Source organism: Prinia subflava, chromosome Z (assembly GCF_021018805.1).
Source record: "Prinia subflava isolate CZ2003 ecotype Zambia chromosome Z, Cam_Psub_1.2, whole genome shotgun sequence".
In the NCBI taxonomy this organism is placed as follows: domain Eukaryota; kingdom Metazoa; phylum Chordata; class Aves; order Passeriformes; family Cisticolidae; genus Prinia; species Prinia subflava.
In genome coordinates, this window is record NC_086283.1 from 4,434,860 (window position 1) to 4,456,128 (window position 21,269).

At 38.9% G+C, this 21,269-nt stretch overlaps 1 protein-coding gene across 1 annotated transcript in view; it reads left to right on the forward strand.

The window, feature by feature from the left end:
* The window catches only part of TNKS (tankyrase), a 127,758-nt gene that overhangs the window by 1,430 nt on the left and 105,059 nt on the right, over nucleotides 1-21,269 (forward strand). The window contains exon 2 of the mRNA XM_063421721.1: nucleotides 6,069-6,293. Within this exon, the coding sequence (XP_063277791.1) occupies nucleotides 6,069-6,293 (225 nt within the window). The remainder of the gene's footprint in view (nucleotides 1-6,068; nucleotides 6,294-21,269) is intronic.

The window sequence follows — 21,269 nt, forward strand, 5'->3', positions numbered from 1 at the left end:
CTGAGGTGTCCCACAGTGTTACAGAACTTGACCTTATGTAGTGAAGTGCACAGATCTTGTTTGAGCTGATACATATAAATTAAGATGATTAACAAGTCTGTATTGAGTGGTCAGGGTTTAAATGCTGGTGTATGTCTCTAAATCACAGTTAAAATCAGTAGCAAAATGAACATTTTATGGTGCAGGGTTGCCTGGCACACTGAATAGTGCTCTACAATTTATCAGTTAGATAACACACTCTGAGATTGTATAGGTTTATTTTCATTTCCAAAGTACAAGAGGCATTTGACAATGCCCCTAAGGGAACTTTTGGTTCTGAGCTGTTTCCTTTTCTTTCTTCTCTGATCCCTGAGCTCTGCTACTGAAACGGGGCTTACCCAAGTGGAGTTTAAAACACAGCAATAACTTCTGGGGAATGGAGATGGACTTAATTTTCATGAACCTTGGAACATAATGCTGGTATCAACTGCAGGTGTGCTTATGAAGTTCTTAATGTTTTGGAAGGCTTGAGTCTGCTCTGCTAATTTTGGATTCAGACTTCAAGTTAGATCTTGCTGCTTGTCCTAAAAGAGATCTCAGGTTGTAACTTCAGTGCCTGTACAAACTGTAGTGCTGAAGCTGCAGTGTGCAATGTCTGCTCTGATTAGAGAAGAAATGGACAAAACTTACTTGAGGGGGTAAGGTTTTAAAAGTTGATAATGTCATTAAGATGTTGCTGTAATAGCAGTGGAAGGTGAATTCATTGTAGCATGAGGAAAATAGCAGATGAAGTTCTTGTTTCAATAAATCTAACAAATTAGAGATAACATATCTATTTTTATATTAGATAAAAGCATATCTATTTTTCTAGATTTAAAGACTTTCCTTAGATACCATACCTATTTTATCTCAAATGGTTGCATGTCTGGTGCCAGTGGATTAGACATGTAAGAGCATTAGGTAGATTTCTTATTACAAAGACCTTGAGATCCGGTGTTTTGGAAAGGCCTATAAGACAGCACGTTGTTTGAATGCAGCTGATCTTAGGCAGTGTATACCTGCCAGTGATGTAGTGTGTTGATTTCATCTCCTTGGAGGGCCAAAGGTAAAATGAAATTTGTTTGCTTATGAGCACAGTAGTCTGCTGGGTGTAGGAAGCTGTGTTTTGGATAATAGCCTCTGTTTATGAGCCATACCTAGGTGTGAATTATATGGCCTTCAGTAGGAGAACGGGTGGATGAGAGTGCAGGATGTCGTGTTTTAAACTGTTTTTTTCAAACTTCTTGAAGCTAAACTCTTAGATGAATAGAGTTTCACTTCTGATGTTGTGATTTGTGAAAGAGGAATTCTTCTAATTTCTTCTTCCTTTCTCGTTTTTGGGACTGGATTTTTTTTTCCCTTCCCCCTTCCACAGGGTACTCAACTTCTCCCCAGCTCAGTCTGTTTTTTCAGATGTCTGTCTTGACAGCAGTGCCGTCCAGTGAAGTTCTTTTACTGTAATAGGGAAGGATAACTTCCCCAGTTATAGTTCCTTGTAAAAAGTCCCAAGTTTGGGTTTCCTTAAGCTTTGTAAGGTTTCTAATTTAAAAATCACCTTCACATCCTTTCTCGTGGCAGGACTATAAAAAGAGGGACTTCTGAGAGCACTCAGAATCCTTGGCAAATATGTAAGTTGGAGGTAAAACAAGAGCTAAAATCTGTTACGAATTATTTTAAAAGGTGGGACTAGGTTTTAATCTGTTTCTAGAATTTGGAGTTACTTGTGCATTATTCATTTCCAGATAAATTGTGCATGGCTGCATCAAAGTGGAGCAACAGTTTTATCCACATTTTCTCTGTCTGGGATATCTGAGCTACCAGTTGAACTGAATAAAAGGAAATTGATTCTTAAGCTCTGTCACTATTTGCGCTGAACAAATCTGACCTGCTTTGGTTAGCTATTAATAATGGAGAAATTAGTACTGAGGCATTACACAGTTATAGAGGCCTCTCTTGCAAACAGGAAGAGGTTGAGCAAAGCATAATTTTCCTTTCATCCTCCTTGCTTGGAAAGGGGAAAACTCAGTACTGTCTCAGCTTCTGTGTGGATTGCAGGATATTTGGGTCTCTGGTACCAATGCAGGATTTGAATATTGTTCAGCAGCACCCAAAACGCAGGTTCTAAGGGCTTGAAAGTGATTGAATGACTTTAAAACATGGACAAAAATGGGAGAAGTTAATGGGATGGGAGATGTATGCATCATTAATGTATGCATCACTTCCGCCTTCAGTTTATTTCAATAAAAGCTACCTTGCTGAAAAAAAATTAAAAGCAATTGTGTTAAGCATGGACAAAGGTATGTTTGGCTTAACTTTTTATCCATACTGGTGGCCAAAAGCAGATACCTAGGGAAGAGTTACACACTTACCCTCTCCATGTGATACTTCTCTGAGTACTCTTCTTGCAGTTTGTAGCTCAGCAATTGTTTGAACAAAAATCGGTTTTTAAATGTTATTAGTCATCCTTTGCTAAGGAGTTCATTGAATAATTGGACTGTTAACTTGTGTTAGAAGTAACTTTTTTTCTCTTGTACTTTGCACCCTCCTCACTAGAATATTGTGTTCTGCTTAATGATTCTCTTCTTCAAACTGGGTTGAACGAAACAAACTATTTCACTCGTCTTTCTCCTACATTCCTTTGATCTAAAGATGTGTTACCTCTTTTCCTTGAGAAAGATCTTAATTGTCATTTCTAATTTCACCAAAATAAGAACATCTTTACTGTACTATATGCCCCTCAGTAGCTGAAAATGCTTGTTATGCCACTGTTTTCTGTTCTTGTAAACTGGCCCAACAATTCTGTTTGATGGTGTTGTTGACACATAGTTGATAAAATACCTTTTTTGCCATCATAACCAAACGATTTGGTTATTCTGTGTGTATGTGAGAGGTAGATTTTTTCCTGTTGGGAATATTACTAACTTTTTTAATAGTTGGACGATTTTAGTCTATGTGATCAGGTGTCACATTTTGGATATAATTTTAATGGGGTATGGTGTGACTTTACTTTCAGCCTAAGATATATCCTGTGCATCATGTGTTTGTGAGTTGAGGTGCCTGTACTGGTTCATTGTGTTTGAAGCTGGTTGACAGTGATGCATTCATGGTGTGTATGTCATCCTCCATGCAGAGCACTCACATACCAAGACTGATGTTCTGTGACTTTTCTACCATTTCTGTGACTTTTCTACCATTAAGACACCTGGGTGGAGAGGACTCGTGTGAGTGTTTGTCTGAAATCCCAGACTGGCTTTTTCCTGGAGCCAGGAACATACTTGGTAACATACTTGCTGTTTCTTTTCTGGAACAAGGTGAAGCCTTACAAAAGGGTGTGTGTATATATATATATATATATATATTTCCTGCTGACACCTTGGTTCATATGCTTTTAGACCTCATCTTTGTTGGTAAATCATTAATAATAGCACATCTTTCAGAAGTGACTAGGTGGATGGACCTGGTAGAAATGAGCTGAGTCCTACTCGGTTTCTTCATATAGCCATAGTCATAAGCTTGTCCAGTTCCACACCCATTTAATGGGAAGTTAAATTTTTTTTTGATCATGAATTTAGTCCCTCACGTTCTTGTGCAACACATTCTTTTACCTTTAAAGGTATTCTCTTTCTAGTGTTTTACTCAGGGATATAGAGAGTACTAATAATAATTGCTGAACTGTGGCTTAATGCCCACTTCTGTACCAAGAATAGGTAGAAGGTTCCAGGAGTGGCTGTCAGAAGTTATGGAACAGGATCACAGAGTGGAGTGTTCTTGGTCTCACCAAAGCTCAGGCTTGGAGAAACCTGATTTAAGGTGACTTGTTAAAACATCAGTGATACAGCTGGTTTTCTTTCTGCTTGTGTATTTAGTAATGGCAAAAAGTTGTTGGGGGAAGCAGTTTTGTTCTAAGCATGCCTTTGATATCACTTTGATAGTAATAACTTTTAGAATTCTAATCACTTTTTGAGGGCCAGCATAAATAACTATGCTCTAGAAAATTTCTGGAGTAAACAGCTTTAATCCTGAAGGCAAAGGGATCTCACTTGGGTTGGGAAGCAGTCAGTGGTCAGAGTTTGAGAGAGCTGATCAAGCTGATTTGTCATCCGGCAGCTGTTAATCATAAAAATACAACCTGCTTTGACATATATGAGTGAGATAAGCAACTGTGAAAGTTGATCTAAGTAGCTACTGAGTGTTCCTTAAGGGAAAGCCAGGAAATGGCAAGAAGTAGTTGGTAAGTTATTACACACTTCCACTCTGTGCAGAGATAGCTGAGTTGACCACTCCATCTGTGCTGCAAAGTAGAGCAAATTAGATTACATTGCTGGGGAAAGCTTTGCTTGAGACATCATTCTTAAACTCTTCTTAAGCATCATAAACTACTCTGACTCAACTTTTTGCACGTGTCCCCTATGTCTGTGTTGTAGAAGAGGTGTCTGACCTCTCACAGGTGTTTGTAAAGCCAAGTCACAGTTTAATTCTGCCTTGTGCACTTTAGAATGGAGTTAATAATTTTCAGCTGCATTCATATGGATACAATGAAGAATGCAAATTGTGTAATCAAGTAGGAAACCTCCTGGAAGTTTTAGAGTCTCAGAGCCTGTAAAATGCACACTTTTTCATGTAAAAAATGATGAATTGTTAAATTAATTGCCTTGACTTCAAATTTTTTTCTTTTATGTTTTTGGTAGCATTTGTGGTACATGAACTCTGTTAGTGTCACAAGCATATTACTTATTAGAAAGTTTCAGGTTGTTTTCTTTGTGACTAGTAACTTGTTCTCTTGAATTATCTTCTAATACTTTGTGCAATATGTTTCCTTCCCATTTAAAGTTTTTGGAAGGAATTTACAAGAGAATATAAATGCAAAATCTTAGACCTTCAGTAATACTGAGGCAGGTGCACTTTATTCCAGGTTTAAGGCTTTTGAGTTTACTTAGATAAATCACTCAGTTTAATTGTTTTCTGTCTAGTGAAGTGGGAGAAGTGCTTGGGAAAGTCTTAGGGGAAACGTCTGATCCCAGGGCATGGTGTAGTAAAGCAGTAACACACAATGACTTTGCTTGGACTTCTTTCACCCTTCGCTTATAGGATATATAATATATATATTATACATGCCCATTCTGAAAGGGTCTAAGAGTGCTCCTCCACCTCAAGGACTTGTATTCCCATCTAAACTGTGTTTAGTGCTCTAACAAATGGGATTACATTTAATAAGAGCATCTTTCCAGCTTTGCTTAAGGTCCCAGTGATACCTACACCTGTAGGTATCACTGGGACCTTAACTGGTGTTTATATACTTCTGTAAAATTTAACTCCTTCTGGAGTCTTGTTCTGAAATCAAGGAAGTGAAAGGAGGAGGAAAAATACCTAATGACAGTCATAAGTCTTCCATGTCCCAAATCAAACTGTGCACAAAGCAGCTTTGCAGTGATTGGAATTGGCATTTGGAGGATTCTTGCAATGCTGTGATAAAGTGTCATTACTTGGATGGTGGGTGAAGCAGTTCAGCTGTGACTACTTGATGTATGTATGTACTCACTGGGGAAAGCATTCTTCCAGTTCTACAGGAAAGTCAGTTCATTTTTTACCAAACTTCCTGAAAATTTGGCAAAGAATTACATGTCTTTTGTGAATATTAGTAATTAGATTGTCTGTAAACGATTACAATGTGAAAGCTTTGGACTAACCAAAGGGTGGTTTAAAGTGGAAACCTTAAAGGGCGTATGTAACAGAGGGTACAATTGATGCTCCTGTTACTTTCCTTGCCTCCCTCTCTCATCATTCAGTGTGCTCAGGCTTTATAGAACATCTTAATGGGATAGAGTGGCAGGCAGGCAGGCTGTGAGACAACACAATTCAGCTCTGTCATGACTGTAAGTGAGTTGTCCAGCTTTGTTTGAGCAGGTAAACAGAGTCTTACTTTTTGGTGAAATGAACCAAGAATTAGATGAAAGACATGAATAATGTACACTGAACCGAGAGTGAGCAGTTATAGGTACTAAATCATGTTGTTTTGCCAGACAAATGAACAGTAATATATTTTCTTGCAGGTTTTGGAAGGAAGGACGTTGTAGAGCACTTGCTGCAGACAGGAGCCAATGTTCATGCTCGTGACGATGGAGGACTGATACCCCTGCACAATGCCTGCTCCTTTGGTCATGCAGAAGTGGTCAGTCTGCTGCTGTGTCAGGGGGCAGACCCAAATGCTAGGGACAACTGGAACTACACTCCTTTGCATGAGGCTGCTATCAAGGGGAAAATAGATGTGTGTATTGGTAAGTGTCTGTCACTTGTTAGGTTGCAATTGTACCTGATTATGATTTGTGAAGCTGTAATTGTTTATGTGCTGAACTTGGGATGAAAGATACTGCTTGTTTTAAAAATGAACTACTTTTAATCGAGCAGTTAGGTACAGTGAGAGTAATTTAACTTTTTCTTGGTCTGTAATACCAAGTTTGTGAAACTTACATTAGAAAAACTATCTTGGGGAGATTGGATGAAGTCTCCTTGTTCGTTAAATTACAGTATTTAAAATCTGAGTATTTAAGTTTGTCTTTCTTGGTTGCTGTCAAGAAAACGAGCTTTACTAGATAAAGTCTTTGTTCTTTTGGCTGCTCTATATGTTGTAGTAGTGGTTAGGAAGATGGTAAACCTTTCATTCCATGCAGTGTGGAGAAACAACTCTGTCCTTTGGACCTTTCCAGTAGAATTTACAGGACACCATTGTTCAGTGGTGATCTCTCTTCAGTTTGCATTTTGTAGCCTGGAGCCAAAGCAATTTCAAATAAAACTGAATACTTCAACTGTTTAAAATTTGTCGAAAACATACAAAGAGGTTTTTAGTCAGGATGTCTTTAACTTCTGTGGGTTTTTTTCTGTACTTAGTAGTACTTTGTTTCTAAATAGGAGCTTCCATTTTTTTTTTTTTTACACTCTGAGCAGTTTCTTGAACTTACACTCTTTAATATATGCTTACTTGAATAAAATTGTCTGCTCAGCATTTCTTTTTGATCAAATGTGTAAAGGAAAGCCTGATTTTTAGGCACTTCAGTTAAGATTATGAACTATATGTTCTATGTGTTACCCAGATGACAGGATAAAATGATCAGACTTTCAGATAATGTCTTTTTTTCTGTAAGTTTTGTTATATAGAATTCCTTCGGAGAAAGCTACAAAACTTACAGAACAAAATTGTGTATTAGCTTTATTGCAATATTTAAGTCATTTTTGAAAAATAAACACCAGAAATTGAGTGAAAAAAATTGAAGGAAACACCAGAATATAATTTTTCAGTCTGTTTCTTCTTTTTACAAGCAATGTGATGGATCCATTTCATCTCTGTATGCAAGGTAAATTATGGAGAATATTCTGTAGAAATCGAATATAGCGGATTATGCAGCAGTATGTGGGAAAAGATCCACCCATTTAGTAGGTTCCAGTAACAGCCTACTGTGACAATGCTGAATGGAAAAGTGAGTTTAATTCCAGTCAGTAACTGGAGTCTAGTATGGGACTTAAAGGACATAATTGCTTTGGTCTGTTTTGTGATTTTGGGAACTGCTGACTGAAAATCCAAGTTAAATGGAAGAAAGTTTGGCAGTCAAGTAAGAGGCTGAATAGAAAATTGATGTTTTGCATTGGAAAAGATTCATCCTTTTCAGTTTTTGAAACCTTGTGTTAGAGCAGGAAAGGGTGCAGCATCACACTTTTGTGTTTATAGATAAGATGAAAGATGGTTGTGACAGAGGTTTTAGGACTTGGCAGGGCAAGACAGCATGGGTAATGTTGCTTTGCGTGGTTTGTCTAAAGATTTTGATACTCTGGAGGAGTTGGGTCAGGTGAAGAGGGAAGATTATGTGATATATCCCTTTTAATGTACAATCCTGGTAGTAATTCAAGATTATTTAGATCTTATTTCTATGATCAAACTGATGGTACCTTTAATTACTCCTAATTTAGCAAGAAGTTGTGGACTTGGTGAAAGGAAGTACAGGATTAAATTTATGGTTTGTATTACACATAACTTCATTCTGTATTCTCTGCACAGATTAGATCTGTGACTCTTAATGTTGGTGCTAGGCTCTAGGGTATGATCCATGTATATGTAAATGTTCAGCATGTAGTACTTACTGAGCAAATTGTGAGGCCCCTCTGCTGTCTGGAGCAGTTTTAGGGTTCCTTGGAGGCAGTGAGCAGACTAGGAGCACTATACATGGTTCTTCTCAAGTCTACGTGAAAGTAGTTCTGGAGGAATTTTGTGGCATTTTTTATGATTTATTTTAAACAAGCAAGCATGATGCTGTTGTGCTTGGTTTAGTTACAGTTATCCATGTATATTGTACTTCAGTCAGTTATTTCATTTGTCAGGGTGAGAGTTCCTACTAAAGGCAGTGTCACCAGTCACCAGATTATTATGCACTGTAGTATGATGCCACTTTGGGATTTACTTGATTCTATAATACTGATAGGACATGAATTAGACAAAGAAGTCTGTTCCTTCATGTTTGCAGTGATTTTGCAATTTATATCTAGTGGTAAGCATGTTTTGCTGTCCCCGGCAAAATTCGTGTTTCTTTCTAGCAGTTTTATATAAAGCTTATATTTTAAGGCTTCAATTTTGAAGTCTTTTGAAGGAGCGTGTTATATGCAGGGATAGTGCAGCAATATTTTTAGGGCATGAATTCTGACTAGAAATATTTTAATAGCTTTTTGGAATACATTGTACAATACTGCTGTTTACACCTTAAGTGTATGCTGTTGCAAATGATATGATGGAGGAAACTGGTCTGTTAAAAAAAATAAAATTCAAAGAGCACATCCTTGGAGCACTTCTTTTTAAACAGGCAGGCCGTGCTTTTTAAAAGCATTGTTTGAAGAACAGGAAAGAACTGTGCACCCAGGAAACTGTAGGACAGCAAATAGCTGATGTGAGTTCTTTTTCTTCTGTTTTATTGATTGCATATTGCAGTTCTAGGACAGTGTAGGGAGAGGTGCTGAGTTTGAGAGGACTATTGGCTCTCCTAGGTGGCAGCTGCTTTTGTGTTCTGGGTCTGGAAGGGAGGGTCTTGGTAAGCAGTACTCATCTGGTTTGTTGACTGTCTCTTGCAATGCATTCAGTCACTGCAGATCTTGGTTTAGTTGCCAAGTAATTACACTTGAAAACATTGTTTGCTTTATGTAATCAGTTTTTTGCTTAGATTTATTGAAGCATTGGAATCAATCGTTAGTGTCCTCCAGTATTTATGACTTCTAGGATTGCTTTATCTGTGAGGAATATGCATTTTCATTGTCTGTGAACTGCCTCTAGAGCTGATGAAAAGTAGTTTTGTTTCTCAGTGTTGTATTTTGTCCAGGAATAGTGGATGAGTGGTGAACTCTGTAGTGTCCATTTGGAGGAATGCTGTGATGTCAGGGTAGTGGCATCAACTTTTTGTTTGGCATGTTGGGCTGTGGAGAAAGAATTATCCATTTCTTCAGTCTGACTGCAGTATGGACTTTCAGATGAAGATCCACACAGCTCATTTTTTTTCCAGAAATGACATGTAGCTCATGATGCTCAGAAATTGTAAAAGCCTAGATGTGTCCTGCTTTCTCATGGTAATCAGCAATTTAGGAACTTGATAAAGAGGCTGCACTTGAACTGTGTTGCATAGCAATTTGTGTACAAAATTCCTGAAAGCTCTAATTCACTTCTTAAAGGCTTTCTTACTTTTGGCTGTGCCTTTGAAGGTGTTCTGTGGCAAGAGAATTTTACACTTTAAAAGTCTTGCTGAAAGAAAACAACACTTCCTTTTTTTGAAAAGGAAATTATTAGTGATTTCTTGATAACTTTTATTGCAAGCTGTTCAGGACTTCCACAACAATTAGTGAGCAGTCATTTCTATTTGCAGTTTGCATGTCCTTTGTGATTTTATAGATATCTATCTTTTTTCTTCTATCAAATGTCTCTTTTCCAAGCTGAGAAACATAGTCTTCTGTTAATTCATCCTGTTGAATATTCTGGTATTTCTGCCTCTTGTCTTCCTCCACCCCCTGCCATTTTTTAAGGGTGAGTGGTTGGTATGAGGGATATGGACACCAAAAATGGTAGATTTATAGGGAAAACAAATTTTCTTTCTGGTTTAGTTTTCTGGTTGCTGAGCACTGCATGGGAGTAGTTCAAGGTAGTTCCTGTGTGCTAACAGCTCCTTTAAAAGTATTTGTGTAGAACAATTTTTTTTTTTTTTTTTTTTTTTTTTTTTTTTTTTTAAACCAACAAAAAACCAAACTAGGCTAAAAATAACGTTACAGGAGCTGTGCTTGTGCAGTTTGTCTGGGTTTGCTTTGCCCTCCAGTTCGTTTGTTTCTGCAGAAGCTGTAGCTGTTCTTGCAGAGATTTTTGTTCTTTTTCTGTGTGGATCTCCAGTTACGTGTTGATCTCTATAGGACTGCTAGGCTAAATATTATCACCTGCTTAGTTTTTAAGGACATGCTTCAAAATATGCAAACACAAGCATCTTCTGTGGTGATGCTGTGATTTATGGATCTGAACATACAGAGTACAGATGTCATTTTAGGGAGATAAAAAATTATACTGAAAAGCACCCTTCATCACTGTACAAAGCTGTGAAAGTTTTTAAAAATCACTTTTAGCCCATGCAGTGCTAAAAGGATCCATCCAGAATTATTTAATGTGACTGGAGACTAGTGTTTTTATTAGCTTCCTCAGGCTAGTTATAAAATGTACTGCAAAGATCCTGTGGCATGATGAATTTACTGTTCCAGTGCTATGAAGTGACCTCTAATGGTACTGTCAAGGTGCATTTGTCTCTTTTTGACCAGAGAATTTCTGTGTGACTTGATTTTTTTTTTCTTTACCCTTTCTGCACTGATACCCTTTCTGCAAGATACAAAAAGCAAGCAAGCTCAAACTTTTAAAAGCTAACAGCTTTTCTGATGTATAGATCATGCCCTTAATATAAGGATAACTATTATTTAAATACCTCTTCGTAAGCATGTCAAAACATTCCTCACCCTGCTGTGCTTCCTCACAATTGAGGAAGGAGAAAAATTCATTTGTTATTACCTTCTGCTAGTATGCATGTTTTGACTGAAATATATGGAGTATTATGTGACCTCTTTTCTGCAGGGCAGATAAACCTTCTTTTAGGATTAAAAAAAACCTATGAAAGTTAGTTTATGGGTAGAAGCAGCACATAGTAAACCTTAAAGGAATTGTAGAAATGGTAAAAATCATTGAACTACTAAAATCTTTGAACTACTCATTTGTTTGGTCACCTTGCAAAGAAGGCATGTACAGCAAATAGTCAAATTATTGCAGTTTATGGTAATTTTGTCCTAAGAGATTTTAGCATGCTCTGTGTTTCCAAGCAGAGGAACTGTATTACTGTAAAAGTTAAAGCAGTGTCTGATCTGACTACCTGAAAAATAGTAATAATAATAAAAAAAAATCAAGTGCTATCAAGGAGCAAAATTGTATAATAGCCTGTTCTTTTTGGAGGTGAGGAGACAGGGAGAAGATTTGGTATCTTTACTGAAAAATAATTATACTGACTTAGATTTATCCCCTGGATAGACAGAAGCCTGTAAGAAGACTAGTAGCTTCTTAATAGGAATTAGAGGGGATACTGGTAATTGAGGTCCACTGGGATCTGGTTATGCATGTTATTTGTGGGAGAGATGTATTGAATTCCTGAAGACTCTATTGAAGAACGGGTGTTCTAGAAGGAAGCTTAAATTCAAAGAGGCATCCTGGATATCTGATGTTCAGAGGCTTAAAAATCATTGGAAAATACTCTCTAGTAAGTAGTTTTAAATGCTTTGTGTACAATGTTTTAACTGTTGCGGTTTATAGCAGAAGATTTTTAATACTGTTACTCTTCCTGCCTTGACTTTTGAACTACTGAATTGGAGTACTACTGTTACTGACTATTCATAATGTGTTGTGGGGAGACAGTGACTTGTATTTGAACTCTTTTAAGTTGCAGAAAATTTTAAAGAGCTTTAGACTGTTCTTGTGTACCAGAATAGTGAGTTTTGCTCCGTTAGGAGGACATGAATTTATCCCTATGGTGCGGGGCTTTCCTATCTGATAGCTGCAGTTAATACTGATATGAGAGGAAAGATACTTTGTGATTTGACAAGCGTAACCACAAACAGTCCTTGTTAACAGCATCTATCTCTTCTGTGTCCCAGTATGCAAAATAAAAATCCTGGCTATTCTTAATAATATTATTATTCAGATACTGATCAGAGCCAGATCAGTTGTTGTGGAAGCAGGCTTATCAGACTATAAGGGTTAGGAATTATTTTGGTCTGTTTCTGCTCTGTAAGTTACAGCATATGTTTGTAACCCTGCATCTTTGAGTAGCAGAGTGGTTTTAAATTGGTGGATACCCAGTGACTCAAACACCAAATATGCTTCTCAACCTGTTTCTTCATGGGGTCTTTCTCAAAGGAACCTTGCATGATAGCAGACACAGGATAGAAATGTCATGTTTTAGCTTTAGTGGAAGAATACTTTTGTAGTCTCAATTAAGTACTTCTTCCTGGTTTTAAATCGTGTCATGTCCTCTAACTGCTTGTTTAAGCTATGTTAACTTCTAAATGTTAATATTCTTCACAGATTTGAAAGCCCCGAGGGCTGTTTCACATTTTTTGCATCTACAGTGTAGTTCAGTGATCTGTAGTTTGGACTTGCCCTATTGAAAGAGGCCTGAGAATAAGACTGCCTTCTCTATGAGCTGTTGGGGTGGAGGAACCCACGGCTGAAAGAATACACTGGTAATTGGGAGGCATTGTGATACTGTTGTCATAGTAACAATGGACTGGAGTGTGAGACAACAGGCCTTTTGTGAAAAGTGACAACAGAAAATGGTTTGGGGCATTCTGCCATGGCATATACAATTGCAGTGCTCCCTGGTGGGCTTGGGCAGAAGGACATGAGGGAAATGGATCAATTCCTGTATGAGAAGGATACCTCTTGAGTGTGTGACATCTGTGCGAAGGCGGGTCTGTCATGGAGTGTAGTCTCCAGGAGTTACTGCATGCTGGTACCTGTGCTTGTATAGCTGTGATAGACATTTTTGTAAGAAATCTCTCTGAGCAGTGTCAGTCACACATGTGTACCCAACAGGAGTGCAAGGAACCTTAAAATAAGTGGATCATTGATGCAAAGGTGGAAGTGCCGAACTACATTGTTTTAGGAGGACCAAGCATTGAGCTGGATTAATCCTCAGGTTAAATCCTCTTCAGAAACAAAATCAACAGTAAAGTTTATAGCGGAGAGGATGATGCATTGTACAAATCACGTGCCTTGCAATGGGATTTAATGCAATGCATAATTTGAGAGCTGTCTTTCATTTTGTTAGGTTTGAATTGTATTGACAGTTAATATGTTATGACTTACCTGGGTTTTAGACTTTTTTCCCAGTCCTGTTTCTTTTTCAAAATTCAGGTGTCAAGAAAACAACTTTCTTCCTTTTTTTCTTGCTTCGCTCAGGAGGATCTGTGGAGGACAAAGAAAAGAGTAATTTATTTTATGATGTTTCTTTACAAGTGATTGTCAAATTGGAATCTTATTTCTTGCCATGAAGGAGGTAGTATGATAGTATGCAAACACTACTGGAAAATTTACTATAGGGTCTTTCTGGGGAGTTAAGGTCGTCAAAAGTACTGATGTTAGCTGTTTGCAAATTGAGAGGGAGGGGAAGAAGTTGCATATCATTCAGAACAGAGTAATGGAAGGGTAATGCAAGAGTAATCCTCTTGCAGACACTGAAACTGCTTTCAGATGTCCAGTATTAGTTTATAGTGGCTTTCTAAATATCTTGCAGAAATAATTAATGTTATGGGACAACACTTATGATTACTGTAGCAATATCCACTTTTAGCTTCTCAGCGGAACCATGTGGTCCTTAATGCAGTTCATATGTGGTTTAAAAACAATCTGTAGATATATGTGTAGATGTTAAAGGCATAAATGAGTGGAGCAAATTCCAGCAGAGGTCTCAGATGTTTTGTTAGACTAATGGAAAACATTGATTAAAGTATTACTACAGGATATAAAAGTCTTGCTTTTAAAAATGTGTAGACAAATAAATCTTTGTCATATAATGAATAAAGGAAGGTATCTCTTTTTAATGATTGGGTTTTTCTGTAAAGCATGTGAAGCAAGTGTGCAAAATAAACTGTGAGTACTTGAAGCCTACTGAAAATACTGAGCTCTTGCCTCTTGTTCTGGGTGGTCTTCACTTCAGCTATTTGTGCAGCTAGGACTCGTGATTGATAAACACAGTCTCCTGTAGTTATTTGTTTCACTGTGTTTATACAAATGCACCATGCGGCAGCAAGGCTGAGGTGTCTGATGGGAATCCTGCTATTCTTGCTGCTCTGTGTAGTCTTGTTTTACTGAGGTCTTATCCAAGCAAGCAATACTGAGCAGTGCCTTGGTTGGGCACAGTACTCTTGACCTAAATATAGTATTAGATACTGAACTAATATGCTGAGGAATGCAAGAAGAACAATTTGTTTTTATATTCTTGTTTGGGGTGATACAAGGATGGCATAGGACACAGATGACCCAGGAAAAGAACCCACTCAGACTGATGTAATCTGCATCATTCCCTAGCGTGAGACCTATAGCATTGATATCATCTCACCTGACAGATTGAGATTTTTGCATTGTAGAATATTTGCTTGTCAAGGGCCTAATGTTAAATATGCTGAGACTTGCACTGCTCTGTATCAGTAGGCCATGGTGGTGAGCTGCAGGAAAAAAAAAGTGGATATAGTACTACACTTTAAAAATTGACAGCCATGTTACTGTTGTTCACATTACTACTGTAATGTGATCTAAGATAGCTACTGGGGAAAGTTTGCAAGACTGATACATGTAGTCATTTTTACTAGCTAGGTAGTCAGTTTTTAGTAGAGCTCTAGGTCTGCTGAATGTAGTATATTCTTAACTTCTTCATTTTACTTCATAAACAGAATTTTTGAGAATAATCATGTCATCTGGCTAACCCATAGCTTTAACCACATTTCGTGGACTGAACAACTTGTTATTCCGAAGATTTCATATGTTACTTGTATCTCTTAAACATTTGGTAGCTATGCTGTGGACTAATGATGAGTATACAAAATTGATGTAAGGTTCAAGTTTATGCAAAATATCCAAAAGTTATTTTTCTTTAGTTTAAGGAGTTTCAGGTCTTAGTCACATCAGAATGTCACTCTGTGCCATAGGGTGTGTGACTAAGACACCATCTGTTTACTGTTGAAAGCTGGCAGGAATTGAAATTCACCTCTGGAAAAGGAGGGATGTGCTTGTGGAATGTGACAATTGTTCTGGGGTTTGGTGGTTGTTTTTTTCCCCATCTTGTACTTGCCTCACCAAATGGTGGGATGGCTGCTGCTAGGATTTAAATCCTTTCAATTAATGTTTTTTCAGATGCTTTTCTGTTTTGGAAAAATGGTAGATCCAGGACAGGTTCTCATAAACTTTTAAGATCTCTTTGTTCATGTTGGTTCTCAATTGTTAGATTTTGGTTGCCTGGCAAATAGTGCCTTCTGATAGCCACACAGCTAATTTCACATGCACTAGGACTTTTTTCCCCTCAAACTTCATTGGGAAGAAATGGTTAGCTTAGGCAGGAGGTTGGAATTCACTTTAGGTTTTTCTTAACACTGCTTAATTTCTTTTCCTCTTAGGATATTCTTTGTTGACCTGGTTAGCCTGAGTGACTGCTTTTGCCTTTCAAGGACTGTGGAAGCAGGGCTCTTAGTCTGTCAAATAGGATGACGAGATTATAGATGACATTTATTTGAATAAAACTTGAAGTAGAAAGGTGAATTTGTTCAGAGAGAAGTTAAATTGGGGTCAAGCAATGAAGACTTCTTAAAGCAGCTTTCAGCATGGGATATAGATGAAAACATAAATTGCTTAGACAGTAGGGCAGCAGTTAGGATTTCTAAGTGTTCAGTATGGTATAGTAAACCAATTGCTTGAAGCTTAAATAGTTGCAGAATTGCTGCTTGCAAGGAAAGGGGTTGTGATTTAGTTGTTGCATAAGGACTCCTCAATTCATACTATCTACAAATGGGATAAATGGTTTTTGTTAGGTTTTTTTGGATCTCTTTTGATGAAAGAGTCTTCTATTCCACTTTGCACAATTAACGGTATACATGTTCCAGATGACTGCTCAAATACACTGAGAGGTGGTTCTTAAGCCCCACTGTGAAATGGCCACAGATCAAAATCTGGGAGGTTCCTTCTGAACACCAGGAAACGCTTTTTGCCATCAGGACAAGTAATCACTGGTTGCCCAGAGAAGGTGTGGAGTCTCCTTCCTTGGAGATACTGAAAAGCCATTTGGACAGAGTCCTGGGCTACACTCAACTGAGTGTAGGTGATCCAGCTGCAGAAGGGAGGATAATCTACAGAGGTGCCTTTGACCACAGCTGTTCCATGATTCACTGTAATTCAGTGTTCAACAAGTGCATGTGCATGGCTGCAAATAAATGGGATTAAATAAATGCTTAGTGTACTGTCTTTCATAGCTCAATGAAAGGTTTTTTGTTTTCTTCCTTTTTTTCTTCCTTTTTTTTCTAACTGAGGCTTCTAGAGTTCTTGCATTTTGCAGGTTCATTGTGGAACTCTCAAAACTTCCTTTACACTACACAGCTTGTTGTGCATATCGTGTTCTCAGGGGAAGTGTTTTGGAATGACAGCACTGTGTCTTGCATGATGTAAAAAAACCACAAACAAAAGAACTGCAATTGCACTTAGGTTTTGAGGTGGCTTTCTAGAAGACTGCATTCTGCATGAACTGCATATACTTTTGTTCTCACTCTCAACTGGAATGGAAAATTTTAGATTGCAAACTGTTATATCAACAAAAAGAAACAGGGATATATTTACTTCCTTAAATCCAGGCAAGATCAAAGCTTTGAATTGCTCTTCATATAGGCTGAGCAATCTCCTCTGGCTCTTTCTCTGAGGGCAGAAGGATAATACCAGCCTGGTGTGCTGCCTATGGGCTCTGGAACCTTCCGCGTGTTCTTTCTTTGTATGCACATTTAATCGTAGGTAGGCGGAACTGGCATACCAGGGAGCAATTTTGTAGTGCTTCCTACATGCAGAAAACTAATCATAGTTAAAATAACAGAATGAGTAAAGCTGGAAAGGACCTTGGAGGTGATCCAGTCCAGCTTTCCTACTCAAGGAGGATTCTCTAGAGCGACTCACGATTGTGTAACTCAGGATGCACCTACTTACAGGGCAAGACTTGAAGGCAATCACAAAGGGAGGAGGGAGCCTTTCAATAAAGTATCTTCTTTCCCTGCTGGAAGAGCTCTTGTTGTGGCAGTGATACTTGTGGTTTTGGTTGTCTGGTTCAGATCCCTTCCTCTTACCTTGCTTTGGTTAGATAAATCTGATCTCTGGAACAGCTAGTGCCAGCTTAAATCTAGAATACATTGAAATCTTGCAGTACATTAAGAAGTGAGGTTTATGGTATATAGATAGGAAGTCAGGTTGTCTTGCTAAGAGGTTGAAACTTCATTGAGCAAAGTGTGAAAGTATTTCTGGGGTGAGCAATGGCTGAGACAGAGGAGTCTTTCTGAGAAATTAGGAGTTAAGATCCTTTCAAAGTGCTGCTTTGTGATTTTTTTTCTAGATATTTTTTTCTCTTCAAAACAAACAAGTAAAAAGCTGGTACTAGGAGACCTTGTTCATGGTGATTCTTTGTTTTCTTATTTCTGCCTTGAAACCTGTTTCTGTGAATTGCTCAAGTAAGCTGAAGGAACCTGATCTCCTAAGTGTTGTTTCCACTTAATGTTTACTGGGTCTCTGCTCAATTTGGTATTGCTTCCTGTTACTGTAGGAACTCGTGCAGCTTCCACAGCATATGGATTCATGAGAACCTGCCTTTCAAAGATCAGATCTGTGTCAATAAAGGGAGATACTTGATATGGCTGTCCTCTGAGCCTGATGGACCAAATGGTCATTTTAGCTGTAAAGCAAGAAATGCCTCTGCCAGGAGAGCCATGTTCCAAGCTGTTTGTATGTATTACCTCCTCCCACATACTGATACCCCCAGCAGTTGCTGCAATTGTTTATCTAATTACAAGGTACCAGAAACTTGCAAGCGGGTGCTGTATTTATCCAGATCACATCACATTTGGTCAAAATAGCATTTTTAAACTGGAGGTAGCTTTCTTTTACTTGAAAATGACCATTTTAACACTATTTGTATAAATTTTAAAACTGTGGATCTCCAGGAACTGGCCTGCAGGATTCCAGTCATGGAATAATTTGGGTTGCAAAGGACCTTTAAAGGTCATGTAGTCCACATCCCTGCCACGGGAAGGGATAGTGTTCACCAGATCAGGTTGCTCAAAGCCCTGGGCAACTTGATCTTAAACAGTTCCAGTGATGGGTATCCACAACTTCTTCCAGCTTTGCAAGAAGTTCAGGCTGATGACATATGTAGCTTTTCCTCTGTAAACTGATGCAATCATTTAATTGTGGAAGGGTACCAGATTAGTCAGGCATGATTTGCTCTTTCTGTCTCTGAACAGCTCTGTCTTCCACGTGTTTTGATGTGTCTTCCAGGAGAACATTCCATGATTTTACTGGATGTGGAGTGAGGCTGTCTGGTTGGTAGTTACTGAGATCTTCCTTTTTACCTTTTTTCAAAATGGGTCTGAAGTTTTCCTTTTTCCAGTCTGGGGATTTACCTTACTGTTAAGACTTCTTCGATATGATTGAGAATTGCTTGGCCATTTTCAACACCAGCCTATTCCTTCAGAACCCTGGGATATATCTCACTGGATCCTATGGAGTGATGTATAAGTCAGGTATGGTCTTGAACCTGAGCGTCACTTAGAGTGGAGGGAATTGCAGTCTACAGTCCCAGCCATGTGGTTCAGGGAACTGAGAGATGTGAGAAGAGAGATTCATATTGAAAACTCTGGTGAAAACTGTTGAATAGCTCAGCCTTCTCCAAATCAGTTTTCACTAGTTCTCATGTCTTATTTATCAAGACCAGGTATGTTTACTTCAATCTTCATTTTTTGAACCAGTGTTCCTGTAGAGCTGTGCATTTCCTTCTTACCCTTTAATTTGATCAGGAGGTCCTCATGTTTGTCTCCTGCTTCCCTTGCCTGTTTTCTTACACACGGTAGTTGAGAGCTCCTGGGCTCTATGAAAAATGTTCTTAAAGGGCTGCCAGTTCTATACAGCTCCTTTGTCCCAGAGGGCAGTTCCTGGAGGGTCCCATCCATCAATTCATTGAGCAACTGAAGGTGTGCTCTTAAAACTTGGGGTCCTTACTCTGTTCTTCACCTGGTGTATATCCATCATGATAGTGAATTCCACCAGGGCATGACCTACGGCAGCTCAGCCTGCCACTAAGCTTGACATACCTAATTAGTTCATCTGTGTTGGTAGGCAACAGGTCTAATAATGCTTCTCCTCTAGTTGTGCTGTCTGTCACTTGGATTAAAAATTATCCCCATTGCCCTACTGGACTGCAAGGGTCTCCTGGACTGCTTACAGTTTACTGTACTGCTTTTCCAGCAGATGTCAGGGTGATTGAAGTCCCCCAGCAGTATCAGAGCCTGCAAACATGACACCTCCTGCAGCTGAAGGAAGAACTCATTATCAACAAGCTTCCCTTGATGATGCAGACTGTAGTGAACACTAGCCATGAGGCTTCCTTTGTTGGCTTAGCCCCTAATTTTTACCCATAAGCTGTCAACATTTCCATTGCTGTTTTTCAAAGGCAGCTCTCTAGAATCAATGCCATTTTTTTTTTCTTGGAGGGCAGCCATCTGCTTGCTTTTCCTTTTTCCCTGTGCCTTCTGAGAAGTTTCTAGTTGTTTATTGCAGCATTCCAGTTGTGTGGTCCTTTGCACAATATATCACTAATAGTGATTAGGCTGTAGCTTTCTAGCTGCCAAGTGGCTTCCAGCTCCTCCTGTTAGCTACCCATGCTGTGTGCATTGGTATAGAGACACTTTAGCTGTGTCACTGACCTTGTCACCTTCTTAGAAGACCATGCCATAGTTCCTTTGAGGCATTTCACAGGCATTTCCAGGTTCCTAATGTATCAGCAGTCCCTGACTTTTCTCTGTTGCTCAGAACTTTACTGCTTTTTCTCTGCTACTTGTCTCCTGCGCCCTCTTGCTGGCCAGGACTCTTGTTTCTGTCTAGGCTATTGGGGAACTCCACCTAATTCCCTTTAAAATTTTTTGTTTCAGCGTAGTGGAGCCTAATGTTGCTTTTGTAAGCTTCTGCTTCATATTACTGTAGTTGGTGTATTTGTGTCTTGCTCTGTCTGGCGCCAACAAAGAGCAAAACCAACATGCTGGTTCATTGGGAACAGTCCCTGTCTGGGATAATGGGAAACTGGAATGCCCTGAACAAGGGATGTAGAGAAGGCAAAATGAGGAGTGGTGCTAAGCAGCTCACACTGACCCAGAAGGACTTCGGCCGGTAATATTAGATATACTCTAAACTAGAAACTCAAAATTACTCTTTTCAACTCCTGTCACTGGCAGTTGTCGCTGTGCTGTCCTTTCTTGTGCCACCCAGAGCACGTCATGTTGTTGTGTGAGGATTGGGCAAGTGATTGCTTCTCTAATGTGCCTTGTTACCTGACCAAATGTTTGCAGCTGCAGCCCCCAGGCACCCCAGCTGCAGCAGGGTGGGCAGCACAGGGCTAGGTATGGCAATTCTGCCAGTGTGGTTGAGGTGAAACAGGTTGCCCAGAGTGATTGTGAGGTCTCCTTCTTCAGATATATTCGGAATCTTTCTGGACACTCCTGTCCCTGATCTGCCACCAGGTTATCATGTCTTCTTGCCGATAATCTACCTGCAGTGCTCCCAGATGTGTCTGGTTATTGCCTGTATCCTATCCTGACATGAGAAAAGCTTCAAAACTTTAGTGGTTTGATTTGTATGTACTGGTAGTTAAGGGAGAAGATGCATTTAGCATTGACTGAGAAAAGTTAATACTTTGGGTTCCAGTGTGTTGTCTAGATGTTTTCAGAATGTGGAGGTAAATGAGCACACTCTCTTTCTTGTCAGCTTGGAAACACATGCTACATGAGACTTAGACTGAGAGGTGTGTGTGTGTGTTCCTGAGACCTAATGTTAGGGAGAGACTGATCAGCTCTAGAGTTGTCATTTAGAGAAATGGAAGAGTGCCTGTGTTATAAATCAAAAAGAGACCTTTTTCTTAGGC